The following is a 21,912-nucleotide window of genomic DNA, read 5'->3' on the forward strand; positions in this document are numbered from 1 at the left end:
GGAAGTCCTGCATATGAGCCCAAGTAGTCTACCTGAGAATTCCTCCTAACCTATTAGGTTATATTCCCTCTCAGACAACTTAATTCCTGATCCTTTGTATATGACCTGTTTTTTAATCTGGTTTCCACTGATGAGAGTTCCACATTAGTGCAGATGTAACCTGCTTTCTTCCTGGGGCTTCTTGGATCTCATGGTGTGATGGTCCCATTCTTGGAGAAACCCACCTGGTCCTCATTCATGTGCAACCTGAAAAATGTGAGAGAGTTTGCAGCTCAGAAGACAACAACCCTTGAAAGAGGGGGACACAAGCTGGTGGGTAAGTGCTCCTGCCTGGCCTTCACATGAACAATTCGGAGGTGCATTCCATATGGTGCAGGGGTTGCTGAGAGGGACAGAGCTCCAGCTTCCCATAGATTGGACCAACCAGACATTATTTCCCTTTCCACATCCCTCAGTCCTGCTTCTGGGGAATACTTCTTAAGTGTCCTACTTGCAAGATGTTGCCTCGGGCTTTGCTTGGGGGTGGGTAAGTGGTGGGCAGGTCAAGAGTTGGTATCAAAAGTGGTCCTGAAAAGCAGAGCTTCAGCACAGGGTTCTGGAACGGAATCACTTCTCAGTCGGACAGCAGCAAGGACCCCACTGCTGGTGGTGGGTGGTGGATGGTGAGAACTCTTGACATCACAATTACTGAGCGCTCACTGCAATGGATTGGGGCGAAGGGTAGGTGAAGATGAAGTGTTTAGTTAAGAGGCCAATCCTTTGAATAAGATGGGGCAGTAGTAAGGAAAAAAGATCACAGATTTGCTGATTTTGATTAATGCTTTAGAAGCTTTACATTAAGGAAATTGATAGGCTTAGTTCAGCTAACTATCAACTCAAAGCAGGCTTTGAAAGCTAGAGGCCCTCTATAGTAGTACTTAAGGAAATACCATCATTTGCCGCTGCAGGCCATTTTGGCCCAGGGTTGAATTTTATGGGTGGCAAAGCGGCAAAGAAGATGGAGTTTACAGCCTTGATAGGTCTCCTATGCAAATGTCATGGTTGTGATAAAAAAAGACCTGTCGTGGGGACATTGGTTAGGTAAGCCTGAGAATCTTGATAAGCCCCAGGTTCCTCTAAAATCTCTGGTCTGGCAGAAGCAGCCTCCATTCCCTTGATAATAGAGAGAATCTTTACCTTGCTTAGATTCAAGCCAAGACCTCAAAGGAGGCAGATGCCTTTCATTATGATGTTTTTCCTCACTATCTACCCCATCTTCCTCATTGCTTCCAGACTAAGAATGAGGGCCAAGTCACAGCATGGCTTAAGCAAGAAAATACAGCCTGTACTCCAGGAGGGAAGCATACACATCAAACAAATTGTAGTACCTATTGGCAGAAGCCAAGGAACACATCTGAGGGTGGACCACGGAGGTGGTGGAGCAGACAAGGCAGAATATAGAACTGAAGAGGGAAGAGTTTATTCACAAGGAGCACTGTCCTGTGAACTGAAGTCTGATGTGGGGTCATTGTACCACCGCAGGACGCCTGCCACTCATTCTTGTGCCACCTGAAAATGCACTGATGGAGAAATGCCAGCCTTCCTTGAGGCAGACAATACCGAGCCACGTTCTGTAAGGTGCATCAGAGAGTCCCTGGCAGGAGGAAGCCCAACATCCACAGGAGTGTCCAATTTAATGATGCAATTTTGCACTGGCTTTCTCTCCTCTGCTTTGCTTTTCCTAGTTTAGCACTCCTGCACTCCTGGATTTATTTTTAAACAAACTACCTGCACAAAATCCCCTATCTCAGTTTTGCTTTTAGAGGATCTGGGCTAAGATAGCCTATGATTTGGATAATAGGGTGTTGAATTGATCTCCCAATTTTCTTCCCTTTACAATGTCATTGTTTGGTATTATTTCATAGTCTTAGGTTTACTCTGCTCTATTTTCCCAGGATCTCAAGGAGGATGTTTCATTCATTGATTTTTAATTTTTTATTTTTAATATCTACTATTAAGGCTATAAAATTTCCTGCTTTCATTATAGCCCACAATTTGATATGTTGTCTTTTCATTATTGGTTTTGTCGAAATACTTTCTAAATTGAATGTAGATGATCTATTTGGCCTATTAATTATTTAAAAATGTGTTTAAGTATAGGAACAGTTTTATGAATCTTTTTGTTTCTAATTTTCCTGCTTTCTGATTAGAAAATATAATATCTACTAGAGGCCCAATGCATGATTGAATCATGCACGTGTAGGGTCCCCTACACGCTTTCGCTTTCGATCACGGGGGAGCTGGGTACCTGTCCGCTGGTGCACCAGGCCTTTCAGAAGCCTCTGGCGCGGCGAAGGCTTCTGAAAGGCCTGGTGCCTGAGCAGACAGGCACCCAGCTCCCCCGCTTTTGATGGTCCGCGGTGGGACGTGAGCTCGCTGCCCCAGAGGCCCCTTCTGTGCCGCAGCACAGCCATGGCGCAGACGCTGAGCTCGAGCCACCGCTGGTGACGTGAGCTCAGCGTCCCGCTGGCCCAATCGGCTACCCCGGCCACCCCGAGTCCCGCCCCCCCCCCGTGCCTCCTGGCCAATCGCGGGCATAGCAAAGGTATGGTCAATTTGCATATCTGTCTATTATTAGGTAGGATTATTAGGTAGGATAATTTCCACTTTGTAGGATTTATTGGGGCTTGCTTTGTTGAGTAGAATATGATCAGTTTTAAGAGGTATTCCAGATTAGCTTGAGAAAAATGTCTTTTTTTTGAATTGTGTTGTTCAATTTATGTTTTTCTAATTTTTTTGGTCTCTGAGAGAAAGTAGTGTTGAATCTATCAAATTTGTTTTGTATAATTTGAGATTATGTTGTTGGTTGTTCCATATAGATCCAGGATTTCTTTTTAATCCTCACCCAAGGAATTGATCTTCAGAGAGAGATAGAAGGGAGAGAGGGAAGGAGAGAGAAAGAGAGAGAGAGAGAGAGAGAGAGAGAGAGAGAGAGAGATTGATGTGTCACATTGACTGGTTGCCTCCCGCATGAGCCCCAACCTAGATCAGAGATCAAACCTGCAAGACTTCGGTCCATGGGCTGATGCTCTAACCACTAAGCGAACCGGCCAGGACTAGATCGAGGGTTTTTATCTCTACCTAGCAAGTTGTACTTTTTATTATTGTGAATGACCTTCTTTATTTCTAATACTGGTTTCTACCTCCATGCCTGTTTTGTCTGATATTGTTTTAGCATTCTTTTGGTTAGTATTTCCTTTGTCTATAATTGTACATTTTGTTATTTTCAACTTTTCTGTGCCATTTTGTTTATTTTTTATATTATTATTTTATTATTTTAAATATATTTTTATTGATTTCAGAGAGGAAGGGAGAGGGCGAGAGAGATAGAAACATCAATGATGATGAGAGAGAATCATTGATCAGCTGCCTCTTGCATGCCACCTACTGGGGATTGAGCCTGCACCTGGGCATGTGCCCTTGACTGAAATCGAACCTGGAACCTGCCAGTCCGTAGGTCATGCTTTATCCATTGAGCCAAACTGGCTAGGGCTATTTTGTCTATTTTTAAAATCTGATCTGTGAGTTTCTTTTAACTGGTAAGTTTAGTTCATTAATATTCACTATGAAAACTACTGTATTTGAATTTATTTGAACCATCTTATTTTATTCTTTATTTTTGACTTGTATTTACTTTTCCCTCTTCTACTTTTCTGTCTTCTAGTGAATGGGTTGGTTTTTAAGATCTATTTTCTCTTCCACTGGCTTAAAAGTTATCATGTTTTTACTTTATAGTGGATGTCTTTTTTCATCTTCATTGAGGTTATAATTGACAAATAAAAATTGTGATATATTTAAAGTATACAATGTGATGATTTGATATGCGTATACAGTGTGAAAGGATTCCCACCATTGAGTAAATTAACAAATCCATCACCCCACATATTGTAGTGGATGTCTTAACATTTAAAAGTGCATATTTGACTTTTCAATGTATGTATAAAGGTAAGTACTGGCATCCTGAATAAGACAAGGACCTTTCTGAGCTTTAACTCTAACAGCTTGTAGTTTCTGCCTGGGGCTCTTAGGGTATTTTTAATGGGAACTGTGAACCTCTAAGTAAGAAGTCTGGCTACCTTGAAATCACTCTGCTGGAGATTTCATGTGTTGGTGCATCAGTTAACTGTCTTAGTTAAACTCATCTTTCAATTACCCCCATCAAAGGGCAAAGGCATGTGAGTAAATCCACGTTGAACCCTCCAGATTTGACTCCAAGTGAAACATCAGTATATTATCCAGCTGAGTACTATCTGAATTCCTGACCCACAAAATCTTTAGGTATAATAAAATGTTACTGTTTTAAACCACCTTTTCACAAGTCTTTTAGCCTCTTTCTCACACTTTCTTTGTCTTTATCTTTAATATATAATTTTCTCAGATTTGTTTTCCACATTATTGATTCTCTCTTTACCAATATCACTTACCCCATCCATTGCTTATTTTTACATCAATGGCTATTCCTGCCCCCCCCCCCCCTTTATAGTTCTATTGGTTCTTCAGGACAAATCTGCTTCTTTTGTCATACTTATTTTCCCAGTGTGTTGATTTAATGATTTAACCAGTTAATAATTTTAAATTTATTTCATGTTTTCTTCATTATTGGTTAATAATCCTTCCATTAGTTGTACCTACTGAGACATATTCATGGTGAATTCCTTAAGTGTTTTATAATTTTTAAATTTTATGGTCATTTTTATTGAGATTTCTTTTCTTTGAGATTTTTATGGAACCAGAATAGTTATCACTCTTTTTTGCCATGCACCTCAGGGCATCATTAGCCAGGAACCAAGCTCTATGTTAAATTCAGGACTATTTAGGCAGGGTAACATTGGGCCTCAAAGCCAAAGGAAGCAAATTTTTAGAGTAAAATTTGAGCTCAGGCAGAGATAAGCAATTGTCATTGTGCAGGTGTGTGGATTTTTGTATTTTTAGTTCTTACATTTTGTTTTTAACAACAAAAAGAAGCTTTATACAGGAATTTTAATTCTAGCTCTGTCTCACTGGGAGTCCAGTCCTCCTCTTTCATTCTCTGTGTTGATGCTGAAAGCAAACTTCTAGGTAACTAGGATGATAATGTATTCCAGGTAACTGCTGCATCAGAGCACACACTTACTGCTCTTTTTTCCATTTCTTTCCTGGACAATAATGGGGTACCTGAGGCTTTTCCTTTCTTTATTGAGAGCTCATCTATGAATTCTTTTTTTATTATTATATTTTATAAAACATTTTAAGTGTTTGTAACAGATCCACATACTAGTATTTCTTGAATAGGTATTCTTTCTGTTTTTAACTAAAAAGTCTGACTTTTTTTCTTCCCTCTTGTTCTTTTAAATATACTTATATTTTTTGTTTTTATTTTTTGTAAAACAATTACTGCTTTTTTGACTAACAACCTTTTATGATTTAATTATATATATATACAGTATATATACTAGAGGCCCAGTGCACGAAATACATGCACGGGGGAGAGGGGATTCCCTCAGCCTGGCCTGCACCCTCTTGAAATCTGGGATCCCTGCGGATCGGGCCTAAACCGGCAGTTGAACATCCCTCTCACAATCCGGGATCGCTGGCCCCTAACTGCTCTCCTGCCTGCCTGATTGCCCCTAACCACTCTGCATGTCTGATCGCCCCTAACTGCCTCTGCCTGCCTGATCGCCCTTAAGCTCTCTGCCTGCCTGATCACCCCTAACTGCTCGCCTGCCAGCTTGATTGCCCCTAACCACTCGCTTGGGGTGGCCGGCTGGGATGAGGGGTCGTGGTAGTTCTGGTCTCTGATCGTTCCACTGTTTCAGTTGCTGGGCTTTTATTAAATAGAATTTATTTGAAGGCAGAGAAACAATGTACGTTTATTGCATCCTTCATTCTTCTTATTTCATATTTTCCACTATTTACTATGAACTAGAATTTTCCTTCCCAGATTTATTGCATCAACATATTATTTTATATTTATGTAGAAATTTAAAAAGAAAATGTAACACATTGTGGAATTTTATTATTTAGACTCAATTCTGTTTTTAAAATGATTAATTTCTCATCTGACTTCTTTATGGTCAAGCTTTCTTTATTGTGAATTCTTTATTTTGATTCATGTTTTATGATTGGGTTATGGTTCAAGGTATTTTTTTAGGACACGTACAATAACTCATATATTCTGAGTTATTGGATATTTGAAAATTTTATATGCAAAATATTTGCTTTTATTAGCAAAAACTATCTTAGTTGGGTATATTTTGGGGTCACATATTTTCTGCTTAAAACTCTGTAAATATATAGTTTTACTTTTAGTCTAATGTTGCTAAGGTATTCAGAAGCAAGATTAATTTTTACCTGTTTCTTCTGTCTGGATGCTTTCAGGAGTCTTTGTTTTTGGATGATCTCTGCAAGAAAATTAATCATGAAGTTAGCTGTTGTCTATTAAATTTCTCTGGATCACCATGAGTTCACTTAATGAGTTCAGACAATGAGAACACAAAAACCCCCAGGTTCACATATTTCTTTATTTCAGGAAAGATTTTTCTATTATATCCTTAAATGTTTTAAATGTTTCATTTTTATGCTTTTAAAAAGAGCACCTAATACCTACATGATATATATGTCTTTGGTACATATAATTGTTTTTCTAATATCTGTCTTTGGTACATATAATTGTTTTTCTAATCAATGTATTTTCTTTGTCCCTTTCCTTTGTGTTTTTGCAATTTTCATCAGCATAACCTTTATGACACTGATTTAAATGTTTGCTATCTAAATTCTGATCTCCAGGCTTATTAGGTAGTTCCAAATTCTGTAATGATTTTGTTGGTTTGTTTGCTTTGTCTTGTTTTTTACTGTTGTCAGCTCACTTCATCCTGTTGCCTTGCTATCTCTTATAGTTCTTATTTCTCCTTGGGTTCTTCTATCATTCATATGTTTATATTATATTTCAGTTCCTGGGGAGTAGGAAGTGATTCTTGCTTAAATTTTCTACTATTTCCTTGAGTAAGTCTTGTTCTAATATATCCAATATATATTCTTCATTGCCTTTTTATTGGTTATATTTCTTTTCTTTTGTCTTATATTTTACAGATTTTTTTTCCCTGCTTATTCATCTTTGAAATAAGTCATACTTGTTTTTGTCTGCTACTTGCCAGAAATGTTGTGAATGGAAAATCTTTGGCAGTCCTTCCTTTTTACTTGCCCACTTGTTGAAACTTAGTTTTGCATTAAGGGTTTGCTATTGGCTTTTTTTGTTTGTTTGTTTGGTTATTTATCTGCTAATAATTTAGGGTGTATGAAATGAAGGGGTGGGGAAGAAAAGCTAAGGAAAGAAATATGGCAGGTTTGGGTACATTACCTCTGGACACACAATCCCCAACCTCCAATCTGTTGAAACAATTAGAGTTCTACCCGGTCTTGCAAAACCTGGAATTAGGCAGGAGATGCTGGGAGAGGCCAATTCAGTATAGAAGCCAATGGCTCAAGGGCCTTTTAGTTATTAAATATGTAGACTAGCTGCTCATTTCTCTTTGGTAAATTGACTTTAATCAGTAGCTACAAAATTCTTTTGTAGCATTTCTCTTCAAGATTAGTACTGTCTCTAAGTCATCCTCTGGCTAGAAAGCTGAATTCACTGAAAACAGAAATATTGGTTACTATCTCTCCTTCAACTCCATGGCCCTGGCCATACACACTGATTGTTACTCATTTTTGTGGTGACCTGCTTTCAATCTTTGTTCTTCCAAATTCAGTATTAGCAGGGTCTTCAAAGGCTTTCATTTTTGCCTCTGTAAATCTAAGGTCACAAATAGGAGATGTGTCTTGAACTTGGCATTCTTCTCCAATTGGCTCACCTTTAGCTGGCATTCTTGCAGTTTGTGGAATGGGATTGTGGCCATTTTATGGTTTCAGGATAAATTGTTTCCACTTCTGTCTTTATCCTGTTTGATCTTTTAAGTAGACAGGGAGAGGTGTTTTAAAAGTTTGAATGTTTTATACATTAAAAATCAATTTTATTATGTGAATAATAATTCTTATTTTTTTGTTTCGTAATTTTAGTTGTACTACAAATCTGATTTCTTATATGCATAAAGCCTACATATAATTTATATGTCATCCTAGGTATTCTATCTTTAAACTTAAAACTACTTTGTACACAAAATTGATTCCATTTTCGTATTCAATTAGCAATGAGCAAAATCTAATTTGAATAAAACGTATTTGAAAACACACCCTCCATAGAAGGTTATTGATTCCTTGAAGTTATTTCTACTTTTATTTATATCCTATATATTTTTATTGAAAATATGTAGTCTTGGTTATACTATCCTTATGAATTTTCTCCCCCAGGAAATAATTAATATTTATAAATGTGCTATGGCTCTGCAGTCTTCACAAATCTCTAATATTACTAAAACCAATCAAACAAGCTGAAGACATCAGAAACCATTCTTTCTAGACATGGGAGTTAAAATGTCAACCAAATAAAGGAAAAGATTCTTTGGTGGATCAATTTTCTTTGTTTCTCACAGCACTCCTTCCTTGCCTTATACTAAGAGTTCCCACTGCTGTAGAGTAGATATTGTAGACACTTGATTCTTTTTCATGAATCCCCAAATCATACGTATGGAAATGTTTAGAACCAAAAATAAGAAACCCACCTTCCTGCAATGATTTTTAATTACTTATACATTTTGTATATATCAAAACCTCACAATCATTTTTGAAAAATTTATTTTGTGAAAGTGAGAGCATTCTTGGTGATGAATGAATAATAACGTAGGAAAAATGAGAAGCAAATTATGGGCAGAGTGGATGAGCAAGGTAGGTTCGTGCACCAACTTGGACTTCTGCACATCAGCCTGAGTTTCTGGGTCTATTCTAAGCCACAGAAGAATCTCAAATTACTACATGGCATAGATCTTTGTGCTATTGGTCAAACCTGAAAATGTTAAGTTACCAAATGTACAGCTTCCCAGTATTGGTTCAATGGCTGAAAACATTTAGGAATTGTGTTTTTGTCAAGTTCTTTTATCTCTCAAGTATAAGCAAGATAATTCATATTTTACCAACCCAAGTCTTCAATTACAAAGCTTGTGGTAAAGCTCCCTACTGTCAAATTTTAGCACCCAGTTCAGAATTTTCATTGCAAATTTATACTCTGTTTTCCAATTAAAATGGGCTTTTGCAAGTCCCCTGCTGATAGCCATTGGCTTGAAAAAAGTTACTTCATTTTCAGCAAGGGTGTTTGGGGAGCTCAGTGCAAGACTGGCTCTTCTGCTCTTGCCTTGAGCCCAGCTGTGCTGAAATATTAAACTTCAGGAAATTAGGTAAACTTGCAGCTTCCTGGCTGATACAGTAATGCCCTTTTCTTTTTCTGCAAACAATCTTCAGTGTGAGTTTTCTGCACAATTCTTTTCTCCACTCAGGGAAATAAAATTGAGATTATCTTCCAAATCTAAACAACTTTTTCATTCGGACTATCTTCCAAATCCAGACTTTTCATTTTCAAGATAGTTGTGTCATATCCTACTTAGCCAACAGAATACGTACTTTCAAACACGTATAATTGGATTACTTTATTATGTTAGCACTGAAGATAGCATTACATTATTATACTAGACTCAGTTAAGCAGTTGGACCCCTAAAAATGTAAGTCTTACATAAAAGTGGCACTTTTTTCTTCATTGATTAGTATATATTTTAGTAGCAATGGTGAGCTATGGAAGAAAATAATATTTCTAGTCACATTTATTTTCAGTTTTTTGTTCCTTTCTCTTTAAGAATAGGTGTTTTTTTGGTTTGTTTTTAGTTCTGAGGTGTTTTATTAATTTGATCAATTACTATGTACAAAGTTCTGGTATGTTTTCAACTAAATATGTTTAACTAGAACAAATGCAGAGTTAGCAAAAAGAAACTGGGCAGCCGTTCTTTTCTCTTCTTGATGTCATTTTTTTCAGTGACGAACTTGTTGGTGGCAACTTTATTGAGCTGTCAGGCCTACTTGCTCCCCAAAAGACGCTTACATTGCTCTTCCAGGTTAAGACCTTATGCCCCTAAGAGACTCCAGTTAGAAATATGAATATTTTTGTTGCTTGGGAAAGTTACTCACTAAAGCCTTTATCAAGGTACTCACAAGATGATAGAGTCCAAAGGTTGTTTCTAGAACAATCTCAAATTTAGACAAAGGTAGACTGAACAGTCTAATGAGTCCCCATGTAAACATTATGGAGTTTATGGATTACTGATGTTCCTCAGGGGTCCAGAGTCAGGGGCAAAACTTGGGGAGGTGGCACAGTGGGGGCTTGGGAAGTCTGAGGGCTACACACGTAGAAAGATGGCTTAGGAATGAAAGAGGGAACGCCCACTCCCAAATAAGTAATTGGGGAGCCAGGCTGTATCAGTCATCGGGTTACTCTCTTGCAATAAATAGATCATTAACAGATGAGATGCTAACCAATAGAACCTAGACCAACATGATTTAGATCAGGAATCTACCCACTTTTTTTGAGAAGGGACAGCTAGTAGATATTTTCTAGCTCTGTGGGCCATTATGATCTTTGTCACCACGACTCAACTTGGCACTTGCGTCCTAAGAGCAGCCATAGACAATCAGACACAGACAGCCCTTGATAATACAAAGGAACGGATAGGGAGGTGTTCCAATAAAACTACCAAATCGGGCAGGGACCGAATTTGGCCCAGGGGCAGTAGTTTGCAGACCCCTAAAGACTGCCTGGCCCTAGAAATAGATTCTCTGTGCCTGGGATTCTGCGCTTCAGCCAGGAGAGGTTGCTCCTTCCATTGGGCACCGCAATCCATCCAATGACTGCCAAGTTCCTGGCAGCCTTCGTGCGTGGGACAATCCGGCAGAGCGACTACACAATTTTCAAAGTTTTCGAAGTGAGCCCTTTCTCCCGTCCTCTCCCGCCCCTCTAAGCCCTGGCTGTCAACCACAGGGGCGCCGACGGAGTTGCAGTGCTCATCGGGGAGCTGCGTAGGTTTGGGGAGCAGGAGAAGGCGCCGAAAAGTTGGAGCCCAATCTGCACTGAGTGGAGCTCCCGCGCCCCAACCTTCAGGTGACCCCGCGCGGCGGCGGCGGCGGCAGCGGCGGCGGCAGCGGCGGCGGCAGCGGCGGCGGCGGCGACCAGAGCCCAGAACCCGCCGCAGCTCGGAGCGCCTCCGGCAGGAGAGGAAGCGAGTTCGGCGAAGCGTCACAGCCTCCCGAGCGCGAGCGCGGCGGTCCCGGGCGGCGGGAGAAGTGGGAGAGCGGGACGCGGCGCCTTTCCGGGCTCCCAGAGACCGTGCCGCCTTGGGCCGGGCTGCCCGCGAGCGCGGACCTCGCCGAGCGCTGTCGTCTCCCCTCCCGCCGCCTGTCAACGCTGGAGGTGTGCGTGGCTGCGGTGGCTGCCGCGGCCGCGGCCGGAGCCACGAGTCGGGGCCGCCGGGGCTGCGCGTCGCTGGGGCAGCGGCGGCGGCTGCCGCGCCTGTGGCTCAGGATGCGGCCGGGGAGCGCGCTGTTCGCCCTGCTCGGCAGCCTGCTGCTGCTGCGCCTGCTCTGGGGCTCGACCACCGCACCCGCTCGCCGCAGGTAACCCGCCCGCCGCGCCCCGGGGGCCGCGCGTTCCGCACTCCCCGCCGCGCACCCTGCGGTGCGCTCCCGGGGCCCCAGTCGCCGATCCGCTCGACTCGGGCGCGCAGACTTTTGGCGGCTGCGGAGACGAGCCGAGGGGCAGCGGCGGGCCTGAGGGTGGGGTGTGCTGGGGGAAGTCCCGGTCACAGGGCTGGATGGGTCGGGGGTACCAGAGGGGCGACACTTGGATCCTGTGGGCACCGCGTGGGCAGAGAGGGACCGGTCTGTGTGGTGAGGGCCCGAGCGTGCATCGCTCGGGGCGAGGGAGCTGCAGGGCGGGACCTGCCGTCGGGGTCGGCATCGGTGTCCTGGGCTCTGCACCCCGGCGCGTGCCTCCCCACGGTCCCGCCCGGAGCCTCTCAGACGCCGGGGTTCGGGAGTCTGTCTGGGAGCCAGGGCGCGCAGGGACGTCCCGGCCGGGCAGCCAGTTTGCCAGCCACCGCTCCCCGCGAGGTGTAACAACTTAGTTGTTTTTGTTTTTTTTCCTTCTCCTGGCTTTGCAGGCTCTTGGTGGAGGAAAGCAGAGAGGCCACCCAAGGTATCCCTGTAGCACTGAGGACGCTCAGGAGCCCGGGGACCCCGCCGCCTCGCGCCACATCGAACAGGTACTCCCGGTGCCCGCGGGGATGGGGTGCGGCTGCACCTGCAGCACTTGCTTTGAGTTATCTGGCCGGGGTGGCATGATTGTGTGTGTGTGTGTGTGTGTGTGTGTGTGTGTGTGTGTGTGTGTGTGTGTGTCTCTGTGTGTGTGTGTGTGTGTGTGTCTGTGTGTGTGTCTGTGTGTGTGTGTCTGTGAGAGAGAGAGAGAGAGAGAGAGAGAGAGAGAGAGAGAGTGTGTGTGTGTGAGAGAGAGAGAGAGAGAGAGAGAGAGAGAGAGAGAGAGAGAGAGAGAATGAGTATGCACACACCAGAATGTACCTCCTCACTCCCTCAATCTCCTCTGTAAAGCCTATTTCTTGGTTCTAGGGGCATCCGAAAACAGCTGCACTTTTTTAAAAAAGGGAGCTGAATTCCCCTCTTGATCATGGTGCTTTGCACCCCCTTGGGAGAAGCAGCTCAGCCTGTCCTTACTGAGGGATTTGGTTGGATCGCCTCTGCCTTTATGCGTTAATGTGCACCGGTGGTGTAAGAGGCACATTTGGGAGGATGGAATTCTGTGCACGATGTTGAGAATGTTTTTGTCCTTAGTAAATGGAGACTTAAAATTGTTCTCTTTCACTCACATGAGTATTTTATCCATGTGCAATAATTGTGTGTTTTTTAAAATCATTTTTCTGATTATAAAAGTAATACATGCTTGGTGCAAAAAGTTAGCTGTTAGAAATATATAAAAATTATATTCACTCAGAGTCCCACCACCCACAGATCATATTAAGGTTTTGGTCTGTTTTGTTCCCCCAGTAGTTTTTCCTACATAAACATATTTTAAAATATATTTAATATTGTACTTTGTATTCTTTCTTTTTTCCTATACATATATATATATTATTAAAATTTTCCCAAAGCATTGTTTTTAATTGTTGCTTAATTCATCATATGAATGTGCCATAATCCATTGAATTGTTTCCAGTTTTAAACATTTAGATCATTTCCTGTTTTGTTTTGCTTTGTTTACTATTAGTAATTGTATTTTTAAACATTTAGATCATTTCCTGTTTTGTTTTGCTTTGTTTGCTATTAGTAATTGTATTAAGTACATTGAAGTATGTAAATTTTAATATTAAAAATTAATTCTCCAGGATGGACTGATAGAAGTTGGATTGGTAGGTCCAAGAATAAGTGTACTTTAAGTTCTAAATACATATGGCCAGTTGCTTCCTAGACAAGTTGAATCAAATTACATCCTCACCAGCAGAATGTACTTTGTGCCGCAGCATTGTTTTATTATTGCAATTTTATATATTGCAATATATTTTTCTTTTCCTATATTTATCTCTTGTGAATTTCTTTTCCTCTATGTAGTCTTCTGTATATTCTTTTTTGGAAAGAAATATTTTTAAAAGAGAATAAAAATAAGGCTAAATAGTTTTGGTCACGACCTGTTGGATAAGAATATTTAAAGGTAAACATATCTGAGGAACCAAACATGATATATAATAATCATTAATATATATACTGATATGTTGATATAGCAAGTAGTATTCCCTCTGACATTACTAGTAGCAGCAGTTTCTTGTTTTATATTTTTCTTTTACTTCTATGCATAATTTAAGTGTCTTTGTAATGAGGAACTCATTGACAGGACAGTCAAATATAGTGAATGAGGGTTAGGTAGAATGCATTCACTGTCACCGGTGTTCTTTTTGCTATGTTTGGGTTCATATTTAAGAACAGAGATTCTTGTCAGTTCTCTCAAGAGAAAAATTATGACATCATAGACAATATACACTATTTATGTCAAAACACAATTTTACTTGTATTTTATAGCTTGCTTTAGCATTCTTTTGGAAATGAATTCTCCCAAAAGACCTAATTGCCTTCTTATTAATGAGTCTGTGTGTTTTGTTACCATTTACTATTCTAGCAGTTCTTTTTAAAATTTGTCTTTATTGTTGAAAGTATTACAGATGTCCCCCTTTTTCCCCATTGACCCTCCCCCCCCCCCCGCTTTCCTCCCTTCCACTAGGCCTTCACAGTATTGTCTGTGTCCATGGGTTATGCGTATATGCATATGGTATATGTTCTTTAGTTAATCTCTTCCTGCTCTTGGGTCATCTTAATCTTCTGATTGCCTGACTCAAGGCTTCTGTGTGGCTTCTGCATGGTCATGAGAAGTATCTGGGGGAGCCTGGAAGAAATCTTAAAGTGCTGGAACCACAGCGGATTAGAGGCGCTAAGAAATCCTGGAGTAACAAAGCTTTGAGAAAAATGTCTGCCTATACTTTGATTTTATGCAGGACTGTGTACTATAGGCAGCCTTGCTTCCCAAAGAACTGGGAGCATTCCCTCTTTTTCCAAGTCCTGGTACTGTTTGTTATACTCTCTGAGGTTGCCCCTTGGGGAAAGTTTGAAAGAATGTGCTAATTATATTATCTGGTTCTAGGCCTTTTTTGAGGTAATTCTTTGATGAATTTTTCAGCATCTTTTGGCATATTTCTTTTCTGCTTGGCATACTTCTTGAGCTGATATAGGTAATTCATATTTTTTTCCTGAATGTGGTCTATTTTATTAAGATTTGTCAATTTATATCATTCTGTAGTGCTTTTTTAAAAGCTGTCTTTTAACTTATTTTATGTCCCTATTATCATATATGGTTTTGATTATTTGTGTAGCAGGGGTGCAAAATTTATACTACTTGTCTGTGTAAAGAAATTATAATTTAATTTGTCTTTTTCCTCTGCCCTCTGGAATAGTTTCTCAAATTTGTCCTCTATATTACTGAATTATTTTTCTGTAGTGTCAACTCTCTGTTTTGCCCTATCTATAACAGTAAATCTAGGACATTTTTATTTTTATAGTTTTTTAAATTTTTTCCAGCCTGTACTTTATTACATCAGTTTACATCTTAGAAAACACTTAATAATCTTTTAAACCTCACCTCCATTTCTTTGTATTTTCTTGAGAATGTGAAGCAAATGCTTTCCAAGGGCTTCTTCTGTTTCTTCTAGTACCTATTCTCCAAAAGTAGCATTTTCTCCATATCTTAACAATATTCTCCCTTTAACTTACAGAATCTTTTTATACATTTTATGATTTTTTGGAGCTGTGTTTGTTTGTTGTTGTTGTTAACTCTCACCCGAGGATATTTTTTTCTGTTGATTTTTAGAGGGAATGGGAGAGAGACACATAGAGAGAAACATCCATCTGAGAGAGACACGTGGGTTGGCTGCCTCCCCCACGTGCCTTGACTGGGACCAGGGATAGAGCCTGCAACCAAGAACCCTGGACCCTTCAAGTCTGAGGGCCTGCACTCTATCCACAGAGCCAAACTGGCTAGGGCGGGCTTGTTTTTAATGTAGATTTCCCCAAATGGCCTGTGCTCTCAGACAGGATTTAGAACTCCTGGTGGTCACCATTAGGAAGCAGTGTCCTTGGAGAATAAACCACATGAAAGGCTGCACCATAGAGCCCTAAACAAATGTCTGTTTTTAAAAAAATGTGAATTAAAAACATTGCGATAAAATATACATAATATAAAACTTACTAATTTGAGTTATTTTATTTATTATTATTATTTTTAAAATATATATTTTTATGATTTCAGAGAGGAAGGGAGAGGGAGAGAGAGAAACGTAAGTGATGAGAGAGAATCATTGATCAGCTGCCTCCTGCACGCCCCACACTGGGGATCGAGCCTGCAACCCAGGGCATATGCCCTGACCGGGAGTCAAACCGTGACCTCCTGGTTCATAGGTCGATGCTCAACCACTGAGCAATGCCGGCTGGGCAAATAATTTGAGTGTGTTTTTTTTAAATATATTTTTATTAATTTCAGAGAGGAAGGAAGAGGGAGAGAGAGATAGAAACATCAAATGAGAGAGAATCACTGATTGGCTGCCCCTTATATGCTCCCCACTGGGGATCGAGCCCACAACCTGGGCATGTACCCTTGACTGGAATAGAACCTGAGACCCTTTAGTCCTCAGGTTGACGCTCTATCCATTGAGCCAAACCGGCTAGGGTAATAATTTGAGTTTTTTAAAAATTGTGGTAAATACAGGTAACATAAAATTTATTCATTTGAATTTACTTATTTATTTATTTAATTTATTGAGGTGACATTTGTTAATGAAATTGTATAGGTTTTAGGTGTACAATTCTATAATACATCATCTCTAGATTGTATTGTGTGTTCACCACCCAAAGTCAAGTCTCCTTCCATCACCATTTATTCCCCCCTTTGCACTCTTCTATTCTTCCCAACCCCCTTCCCCTCTGGCAATCACCTTACTGTTGTCTGTGTCTACATCAGTTGAGTTTTTAAATACTGGACCTCAAAGCTATCTTCTGCTCCCATGTCTTAACCCAAAGGCTGTCATAAAGTGCATATATTCATGAGTGATCCTAATCAACCTGGACTCCTGCTGCTGCCAGGAATAATGCATGAACAATGTCACCTGAAATCTGCCACCCCCTTCATGTCCGGAGGTGTGATGGCTGATTTCCCTTCCATTCCTTTGGTGTTGCTTTATAATATAACAGAGGTATAATCTCAAGAGCCTGGAGACAGAGAGCAGTGAATGAGCCTGGGGCACCCAGTCAGCCTCAGGAAGTAGGTCCTTCCTGTGTGGGAGCAACCACCTGATTCTCTGACTGGCCAGTGGGTGGAAGATCAAAGCCTCTATTTTTTTTCTTCCTGGTCCTGCTCTGTTTCAGAGGTAAAATCTGACATCAGCTGCTGGCAATTGCTCCATGTGGTCCACATGCCCTCTTGTTAGCAGTATTTCTTCCCAAAACCTGACAAATTTCTGAAGCAGCTGTGTAAGGTGGTCATTTTGTGTAGACTTGTGTACTTTCCTAAGAATGGAGTATGGAGGAGAGAGAATCAGGCACTATTGACTCTCTACTGTCTTATAATGAAAGCTGTAATAATGTTTTATACGACATTTTTCTGTTGTCTATGTTCACACTGGGATCATAACTATGAACTACAGAAAATTCAAATTAAGTGTGAACCAGGCTTGAAAAAACGGCCATACAGCTCAACAGAACCCTGGAATAGCTGACTTTCACCCCTTATCCCTTTCTTCTGTCCCCACCCTCCAAATTGCTGAAGGCTATTGAATTTTATTTTTGAGAATGCTGTCATTCACTTAAAAAAATATATATATATATATACATATTATTGATTTCAGAGAGAAAGGGAGAGGGAGAGAAAGCTAGAAACATCAATGATGACAGAGAATCAATCATTGATGGGCTGCCTCTTGCACACCCCACACTGGGGATCGAGCCCACATCCTGGGCATAGGTCGACGCTCAACCACTGAGCCATGCCGGCTGGGCTGTCATTCACTTTTGCATCTTTACTTCATTGCTTTTAGAACTTATGATACTATCCGTGTTCTGTTTTAAAAAATTCAGTACTCTTTAAAGCTGCCTTGAGTCTGGTTTCTGAAGTAACTTGAAGTGAGGCTTTAAATCTTGCAGTCTTCCTAACCGGTGCCTGATTGCAGCCCTTCTCTTTCAAGGTGTAAGAGGGAGCTCTCCTCCACTTCTGCTCCCGTGTCAGTTGCCTGTCTCCCCATATTCCCTGTTTGGAAATGGGTTTCCCTGGGGCTTCCCAGCTTGTCATTTTCACCTCTTTGTTCTTGGTCGCTTATGCACACCTTCAGCTGCTCTGCTGTGGTAAGAGCTGTCGGGCACAATGGGCTAGGCTCCTGGTCGGCAAACTGCGGCTCTTTGGCCCCTTGAGTTTTTAGCAAAGGGCAGCTTAGGAGTACCCTAATCCTACCTAATAATAGACAAATATGCAAATTGACCGCACCTTCGCTACGCCCAAGCCACGCCCACCAACCAAGCCACGCCACCAACCAATCAGGACGAGTATGCAAATTCCCCAACAAAGATGGCAGCTAATTTGCATATCAAGACAGCGTGGAAAGAAGCCAAGAGCTGCAGAAGGGAGCAAAGCTGCGGAGAAGCAAGCAAGCCAGGGGGGAGGAGAAGGGAGGAGCAGAGGCGGGGCTGGGGGAGAAGGAAGGAGAGCGGGCGGGCTGGCAGAGAAGGGAGAAAAGCAGGGGGGCTGGCAGAGAAGGCGGGGCGGGGGACAAGGGAGGAGAGCAGGCGGGGCGGGGTAGAGTGCAGCAGGAAACCGTATTGCAGGATTTTTCCTGCAACGGGAACGCTAGTTAAGTTAATAACAATGTACCTACCTATATAGTTTAAGTTTAAAAAATTTGGCTCTCAAAAGAAATTTCAATCGTTGTACTGTTGATATTTGGCTCTGTTGGCTAATGAGTTTGCCGACCACTGGTCTAGGCCAGCTGACCAGGGAGAGGGTTTCTGAATGCGGCTGCAGTCACTCTGGGCTTCTGTGGGTACATTGCCACGTGGACAGGAAAGCCAGGGTGAGCTTGCCAGACAGGAGGACATGCTCTGCTCTTCCCTTTGCTTTGTGGGGTTGGTGGGTGAAGAGATCGGAGTTCATGAAGAAATGGTGTCTGATTGGCCCCACTTACTCTGGAGGTTGGTAGAGGTGGAATTTTATTTTCTGTTATTCCCATGTGCCTCCACTACTTCCTTGACAGGGCCTCTCTTCACAAAGAGGCTGGGTGTTGCTTTTTATAACTTGAAAGGAAGCATTCAGCAGACAACACTGTTTCTACCCGTTTGCCAAAGTGAAGGTGGGCCCATGGACACATAGATCAAGGTTGCCTTAATGTTGCCTGGCCTTGTGCGTTAATTCACTGTGCTCTCGGTAGGCGTTTTCCTTGAGCCAACAGGCATGAGAATGAATTTGAAACAACAAAGAAAAGCCCGTCTGCCTGGGAGGAGGAATTATTTTTTGGGGGAGTTACAGAGAAGCACAAATATTTGGAGAGATGAAGTGCTGACAGGAAGTAGCGAGAAAAGAGGCTTGGGCACAGTGGAAAGGATATGAAGAGAAGAAAAGGAAATAAATATACCTCCTCATCTGCCAGGGACAGTGATTCTTTTTAGAGCCACGAGTCTCTTAGCTGCTCTGTGGTTTCAGAGTTCAAATGTTCTACAACCTCTCATTTGATGGGAGAAAAAAGAAGCTCTTTAGAGAGCCACTGAGGCCATGAGCAAACGAGGGAAATGTTCTTGTGTCCTGATGTCTTATATTATAGCTCCTTTTGCCATTAAGAAGATGGTTATTGCTGTAGTATCTTTATGTGTACACACTTAAGAAGTTAAATATATCTTGTCTATACTTTCATATTTCAAAAACTTAATTTTGTTTCATGAAGTACTAAGAATACTTTGTACATGCTATAGGTAATCAGTCATTGAGAACATTCATTTCCATGGGCATAATGATTTCTAAAGGTAATTTTATAGGCATAACCTGTGCTTTTAAGATGATTGTAAAATAATTTCCATTACCTTGTTGGTTATTGTAAAAACACCAGAACTCTCTAATATACAATTTTTAAACCACAATATTCCATAAACCCTCTAGAAGAAAACAGAAATTTTAATGGCTTTGGATTAGGTAAAGAAACAACACTAAAAGTATAATCAATATAGGAAAAAATGATAAATTACATTTTATCAAACTTTAAAATTTTTATGCTTCTGCATGCATCATTAAGAATATAAAAAGAAGCCTGGCCAGCATGGCTCAGTGGTTGAGCGTCGATCTGTGAACCAGGAGGTCACAGTTTGATTCCTGGTCAGGTCACATGCCCAGGTTGCAGGCTCGATCCCCAATGTGGGCATGCAGGAGGCAGCCAATCATTGATTCTCTCTCATCAACGATGTTTATATCTCTCTCTCACTCTCCCTTCCTTTTTGAAATCAATAAAAATATTTAAAAGTTTATAAAAAGAAAAACCATAGACTGGGAGAAAATATTTGAAAATCATATAGCAGTGAAAGAGTTTTATACAGAATATATAAAGAACTTTTGCAACTAGCTCAATAACAAGAAGAAAACAACACAATTTAAAAATGAGCATAAATTTTAATAGACATTTTACCAAAAAATATATACAGGTGGCTCATAAGCATTTGAAAAAAATGTTTAACATCATTAGTCACTAGGGAAAAAACACAATGAGATAATCACTTCCTACCTTCTATGATGGCTTTTCTAGCAACTTCACCATGTCATGGGGCAGCTCCTCCCAAGGTTAGTTTCTCCTACTGAAGGTCATGACAGTAGTGCTTTGGTATAACCAGAGAAAGGTTTATTACTCACACAAGCGAAGAATTCCTGAGGTGGGGATAAAGGAGGATGGTTCTCCAGGAAAAGACTGGAACAGAGAGAGAGCAGTGAGTATACAGCAGTTTTACAGACCCTTTATGAGTCTGTGAGTAGCCCTAAGACCTCGAGGCAGAGTTTTATATTTGGGAAATTACCACAAGAATGACTAAAAATCAGTATTCCTTTGGCTCCAGGAGTTGTTGAGTAAGTTCTTATTTCTTATTATTATGAGAGGCATGGGCATTCCATGCTGAGTCTTGTAGCAATTCCTCATTCAAATCATCATAATAGAGTGGAGCTGGCATCCTATTTAAGAATGTTGGCGTTAGGAACTAATTCAGGATCTTCCATTCCTCGTTAAAAGATCCACACAGTTATAGGGAGTGTTGAGTCTGTGTTATACAACTGAAAATACTAAACATGCGTGTGTTATACCAGAGACTGTGATGTAGTTTAACAGAAGGCACCAAGAAATAGACACCTCCAGTGAGTCAACCTTTAAAGCCATCATATTGAGGAAGAACAGTAGGCTTTGGCAGGCAGATTTCTTTTGGCATATAGAATAGCTTGTTTTTTGGCGGGGGGTGGAAGGGGAAGATTAGGGTCCTCATTTTCTATGGGTCCCACTGTGTTATCCCTCTCAATCTGGGCTCCAGGTTTCAAAAGGGATAGCAGAATGGGAGTTTGTTATTAAGTGGGAAGGGTAATTCTGTTTGGGTTATATATATGTGAGTTTACTTAAGAAATGTGAGCAAGTTGGTTGGCTGTGGCATTAAATTGAGCTTCCTCCTTGGGACCTGTAGTAGGAGCTGAGACATGGGAGACTTTAATTTTAATACATGAGGTCTGAGCAGCAATATATTCCTAATGTGGAAGGTCCCATAGTGAACAATCCTGAATGTGAAATCTATTTTGTGTTTGAGCCATAGAGCAGATCAAAGAGTAGAGTCTGTAAAATAGGGACAATGAACATACTTCTTTTGAGGGTATCCTCCAGTGTTGAAATGACTGATGTTTGGGTCCCCTCTTTTATCAAGGATGTCCTGGTCATAGAATGAGAAGAAGAAGCTCTTCATTGGTTTCCAGCACATGTGATGGTGGTGGTGTCGTCTATAAAATAAATGTATCCCCTTTCTCCTACACGTAGGGGACCCTGCAAGTAGCCAGTTGGGCCAGGCAAGGTATACTCTTACTTGGATCCATGGGCAAGCAGACTCCACAGAGCATGAGAACTAGTGGCTGAGGTTTCCATAGTAAAGGAATCACCAGATGGAATTGGTGGCATTTTTACCTGGGCAGCTTTTTGGGTGGCCTCAGGGTCTACTGCTGGGATGACTTCATTCAGATTGGACCGATTTTCTTGCGATTGTCTAAACAGGTTTTAATTAAATGTGTCGATGGGGAATGGGTTGCTTCCAGAAACTAAACA

At 41.2% G+C, this 21,912-nt stretch overlaps 1 protein-coding gene and 1 long non-coding RNA gene across 2 annotated transcripts in view; one reads left to right on the forward strand and one right to left on the reverse strand.

Moving 5' to 3' along the window:
* Nucleotides 1-113: 113 nt before the first annotated feature.
* Nucleotides 114-20,705, reverse strand: LOC114234221 (uncharacterized). The gene is made up of 4 exons (XR_003620410.2): nucleotides 20,639-20,705; nucleotides 20,353-20,532; nucleotides 6,370-6,419; nucleotides 114-246 (listed from the first exon to the last, which is right to left on the reverse strand). It is a non-coding gene; the product is annotated as an uncharacterized LOC114234221 (long non-coding RNA).
* Nucleotides 11,517-21,912, forward strand: part of ST8SIA6 (ST8 alpha-N-acetyl-neuraminide alpha-2,8-sialyltransferase 6) — a 144,263-nt gene continuing 133,867 nt past the window's right edge. The window contains exons 1-2 of the mRNA XM_054722717.1: nucleotides 11,517-11,608; nucleotides 12,154-12,255. Of these exons, the coding sequence (XP_054578692.1) occupies nucleotides 11,517-11,608; nucleotides 12,154-12,255 (194 nt within the window). The remainder of the gene's footprint in view (nucleotides 11,609-12,153; nucleotides 12,256-21,912) is intronic.

The sequence above is a fragment of the Eptesicus fuscus genome, chromosome 2 (assembly GCF_027574615.1).
Source record: "Eptesicus fuscus isolate TK198812 chromosome 2, DD_ASM_mEF_20220401, whole genome shotgun sequence".
Classification (NCBI taxonomy): Eukaryota; Metazoa; Chordata; class Mammalia; order Chiroptera; family Vespertilionidae; genus Eptesicus; species Eptesicus fuscus.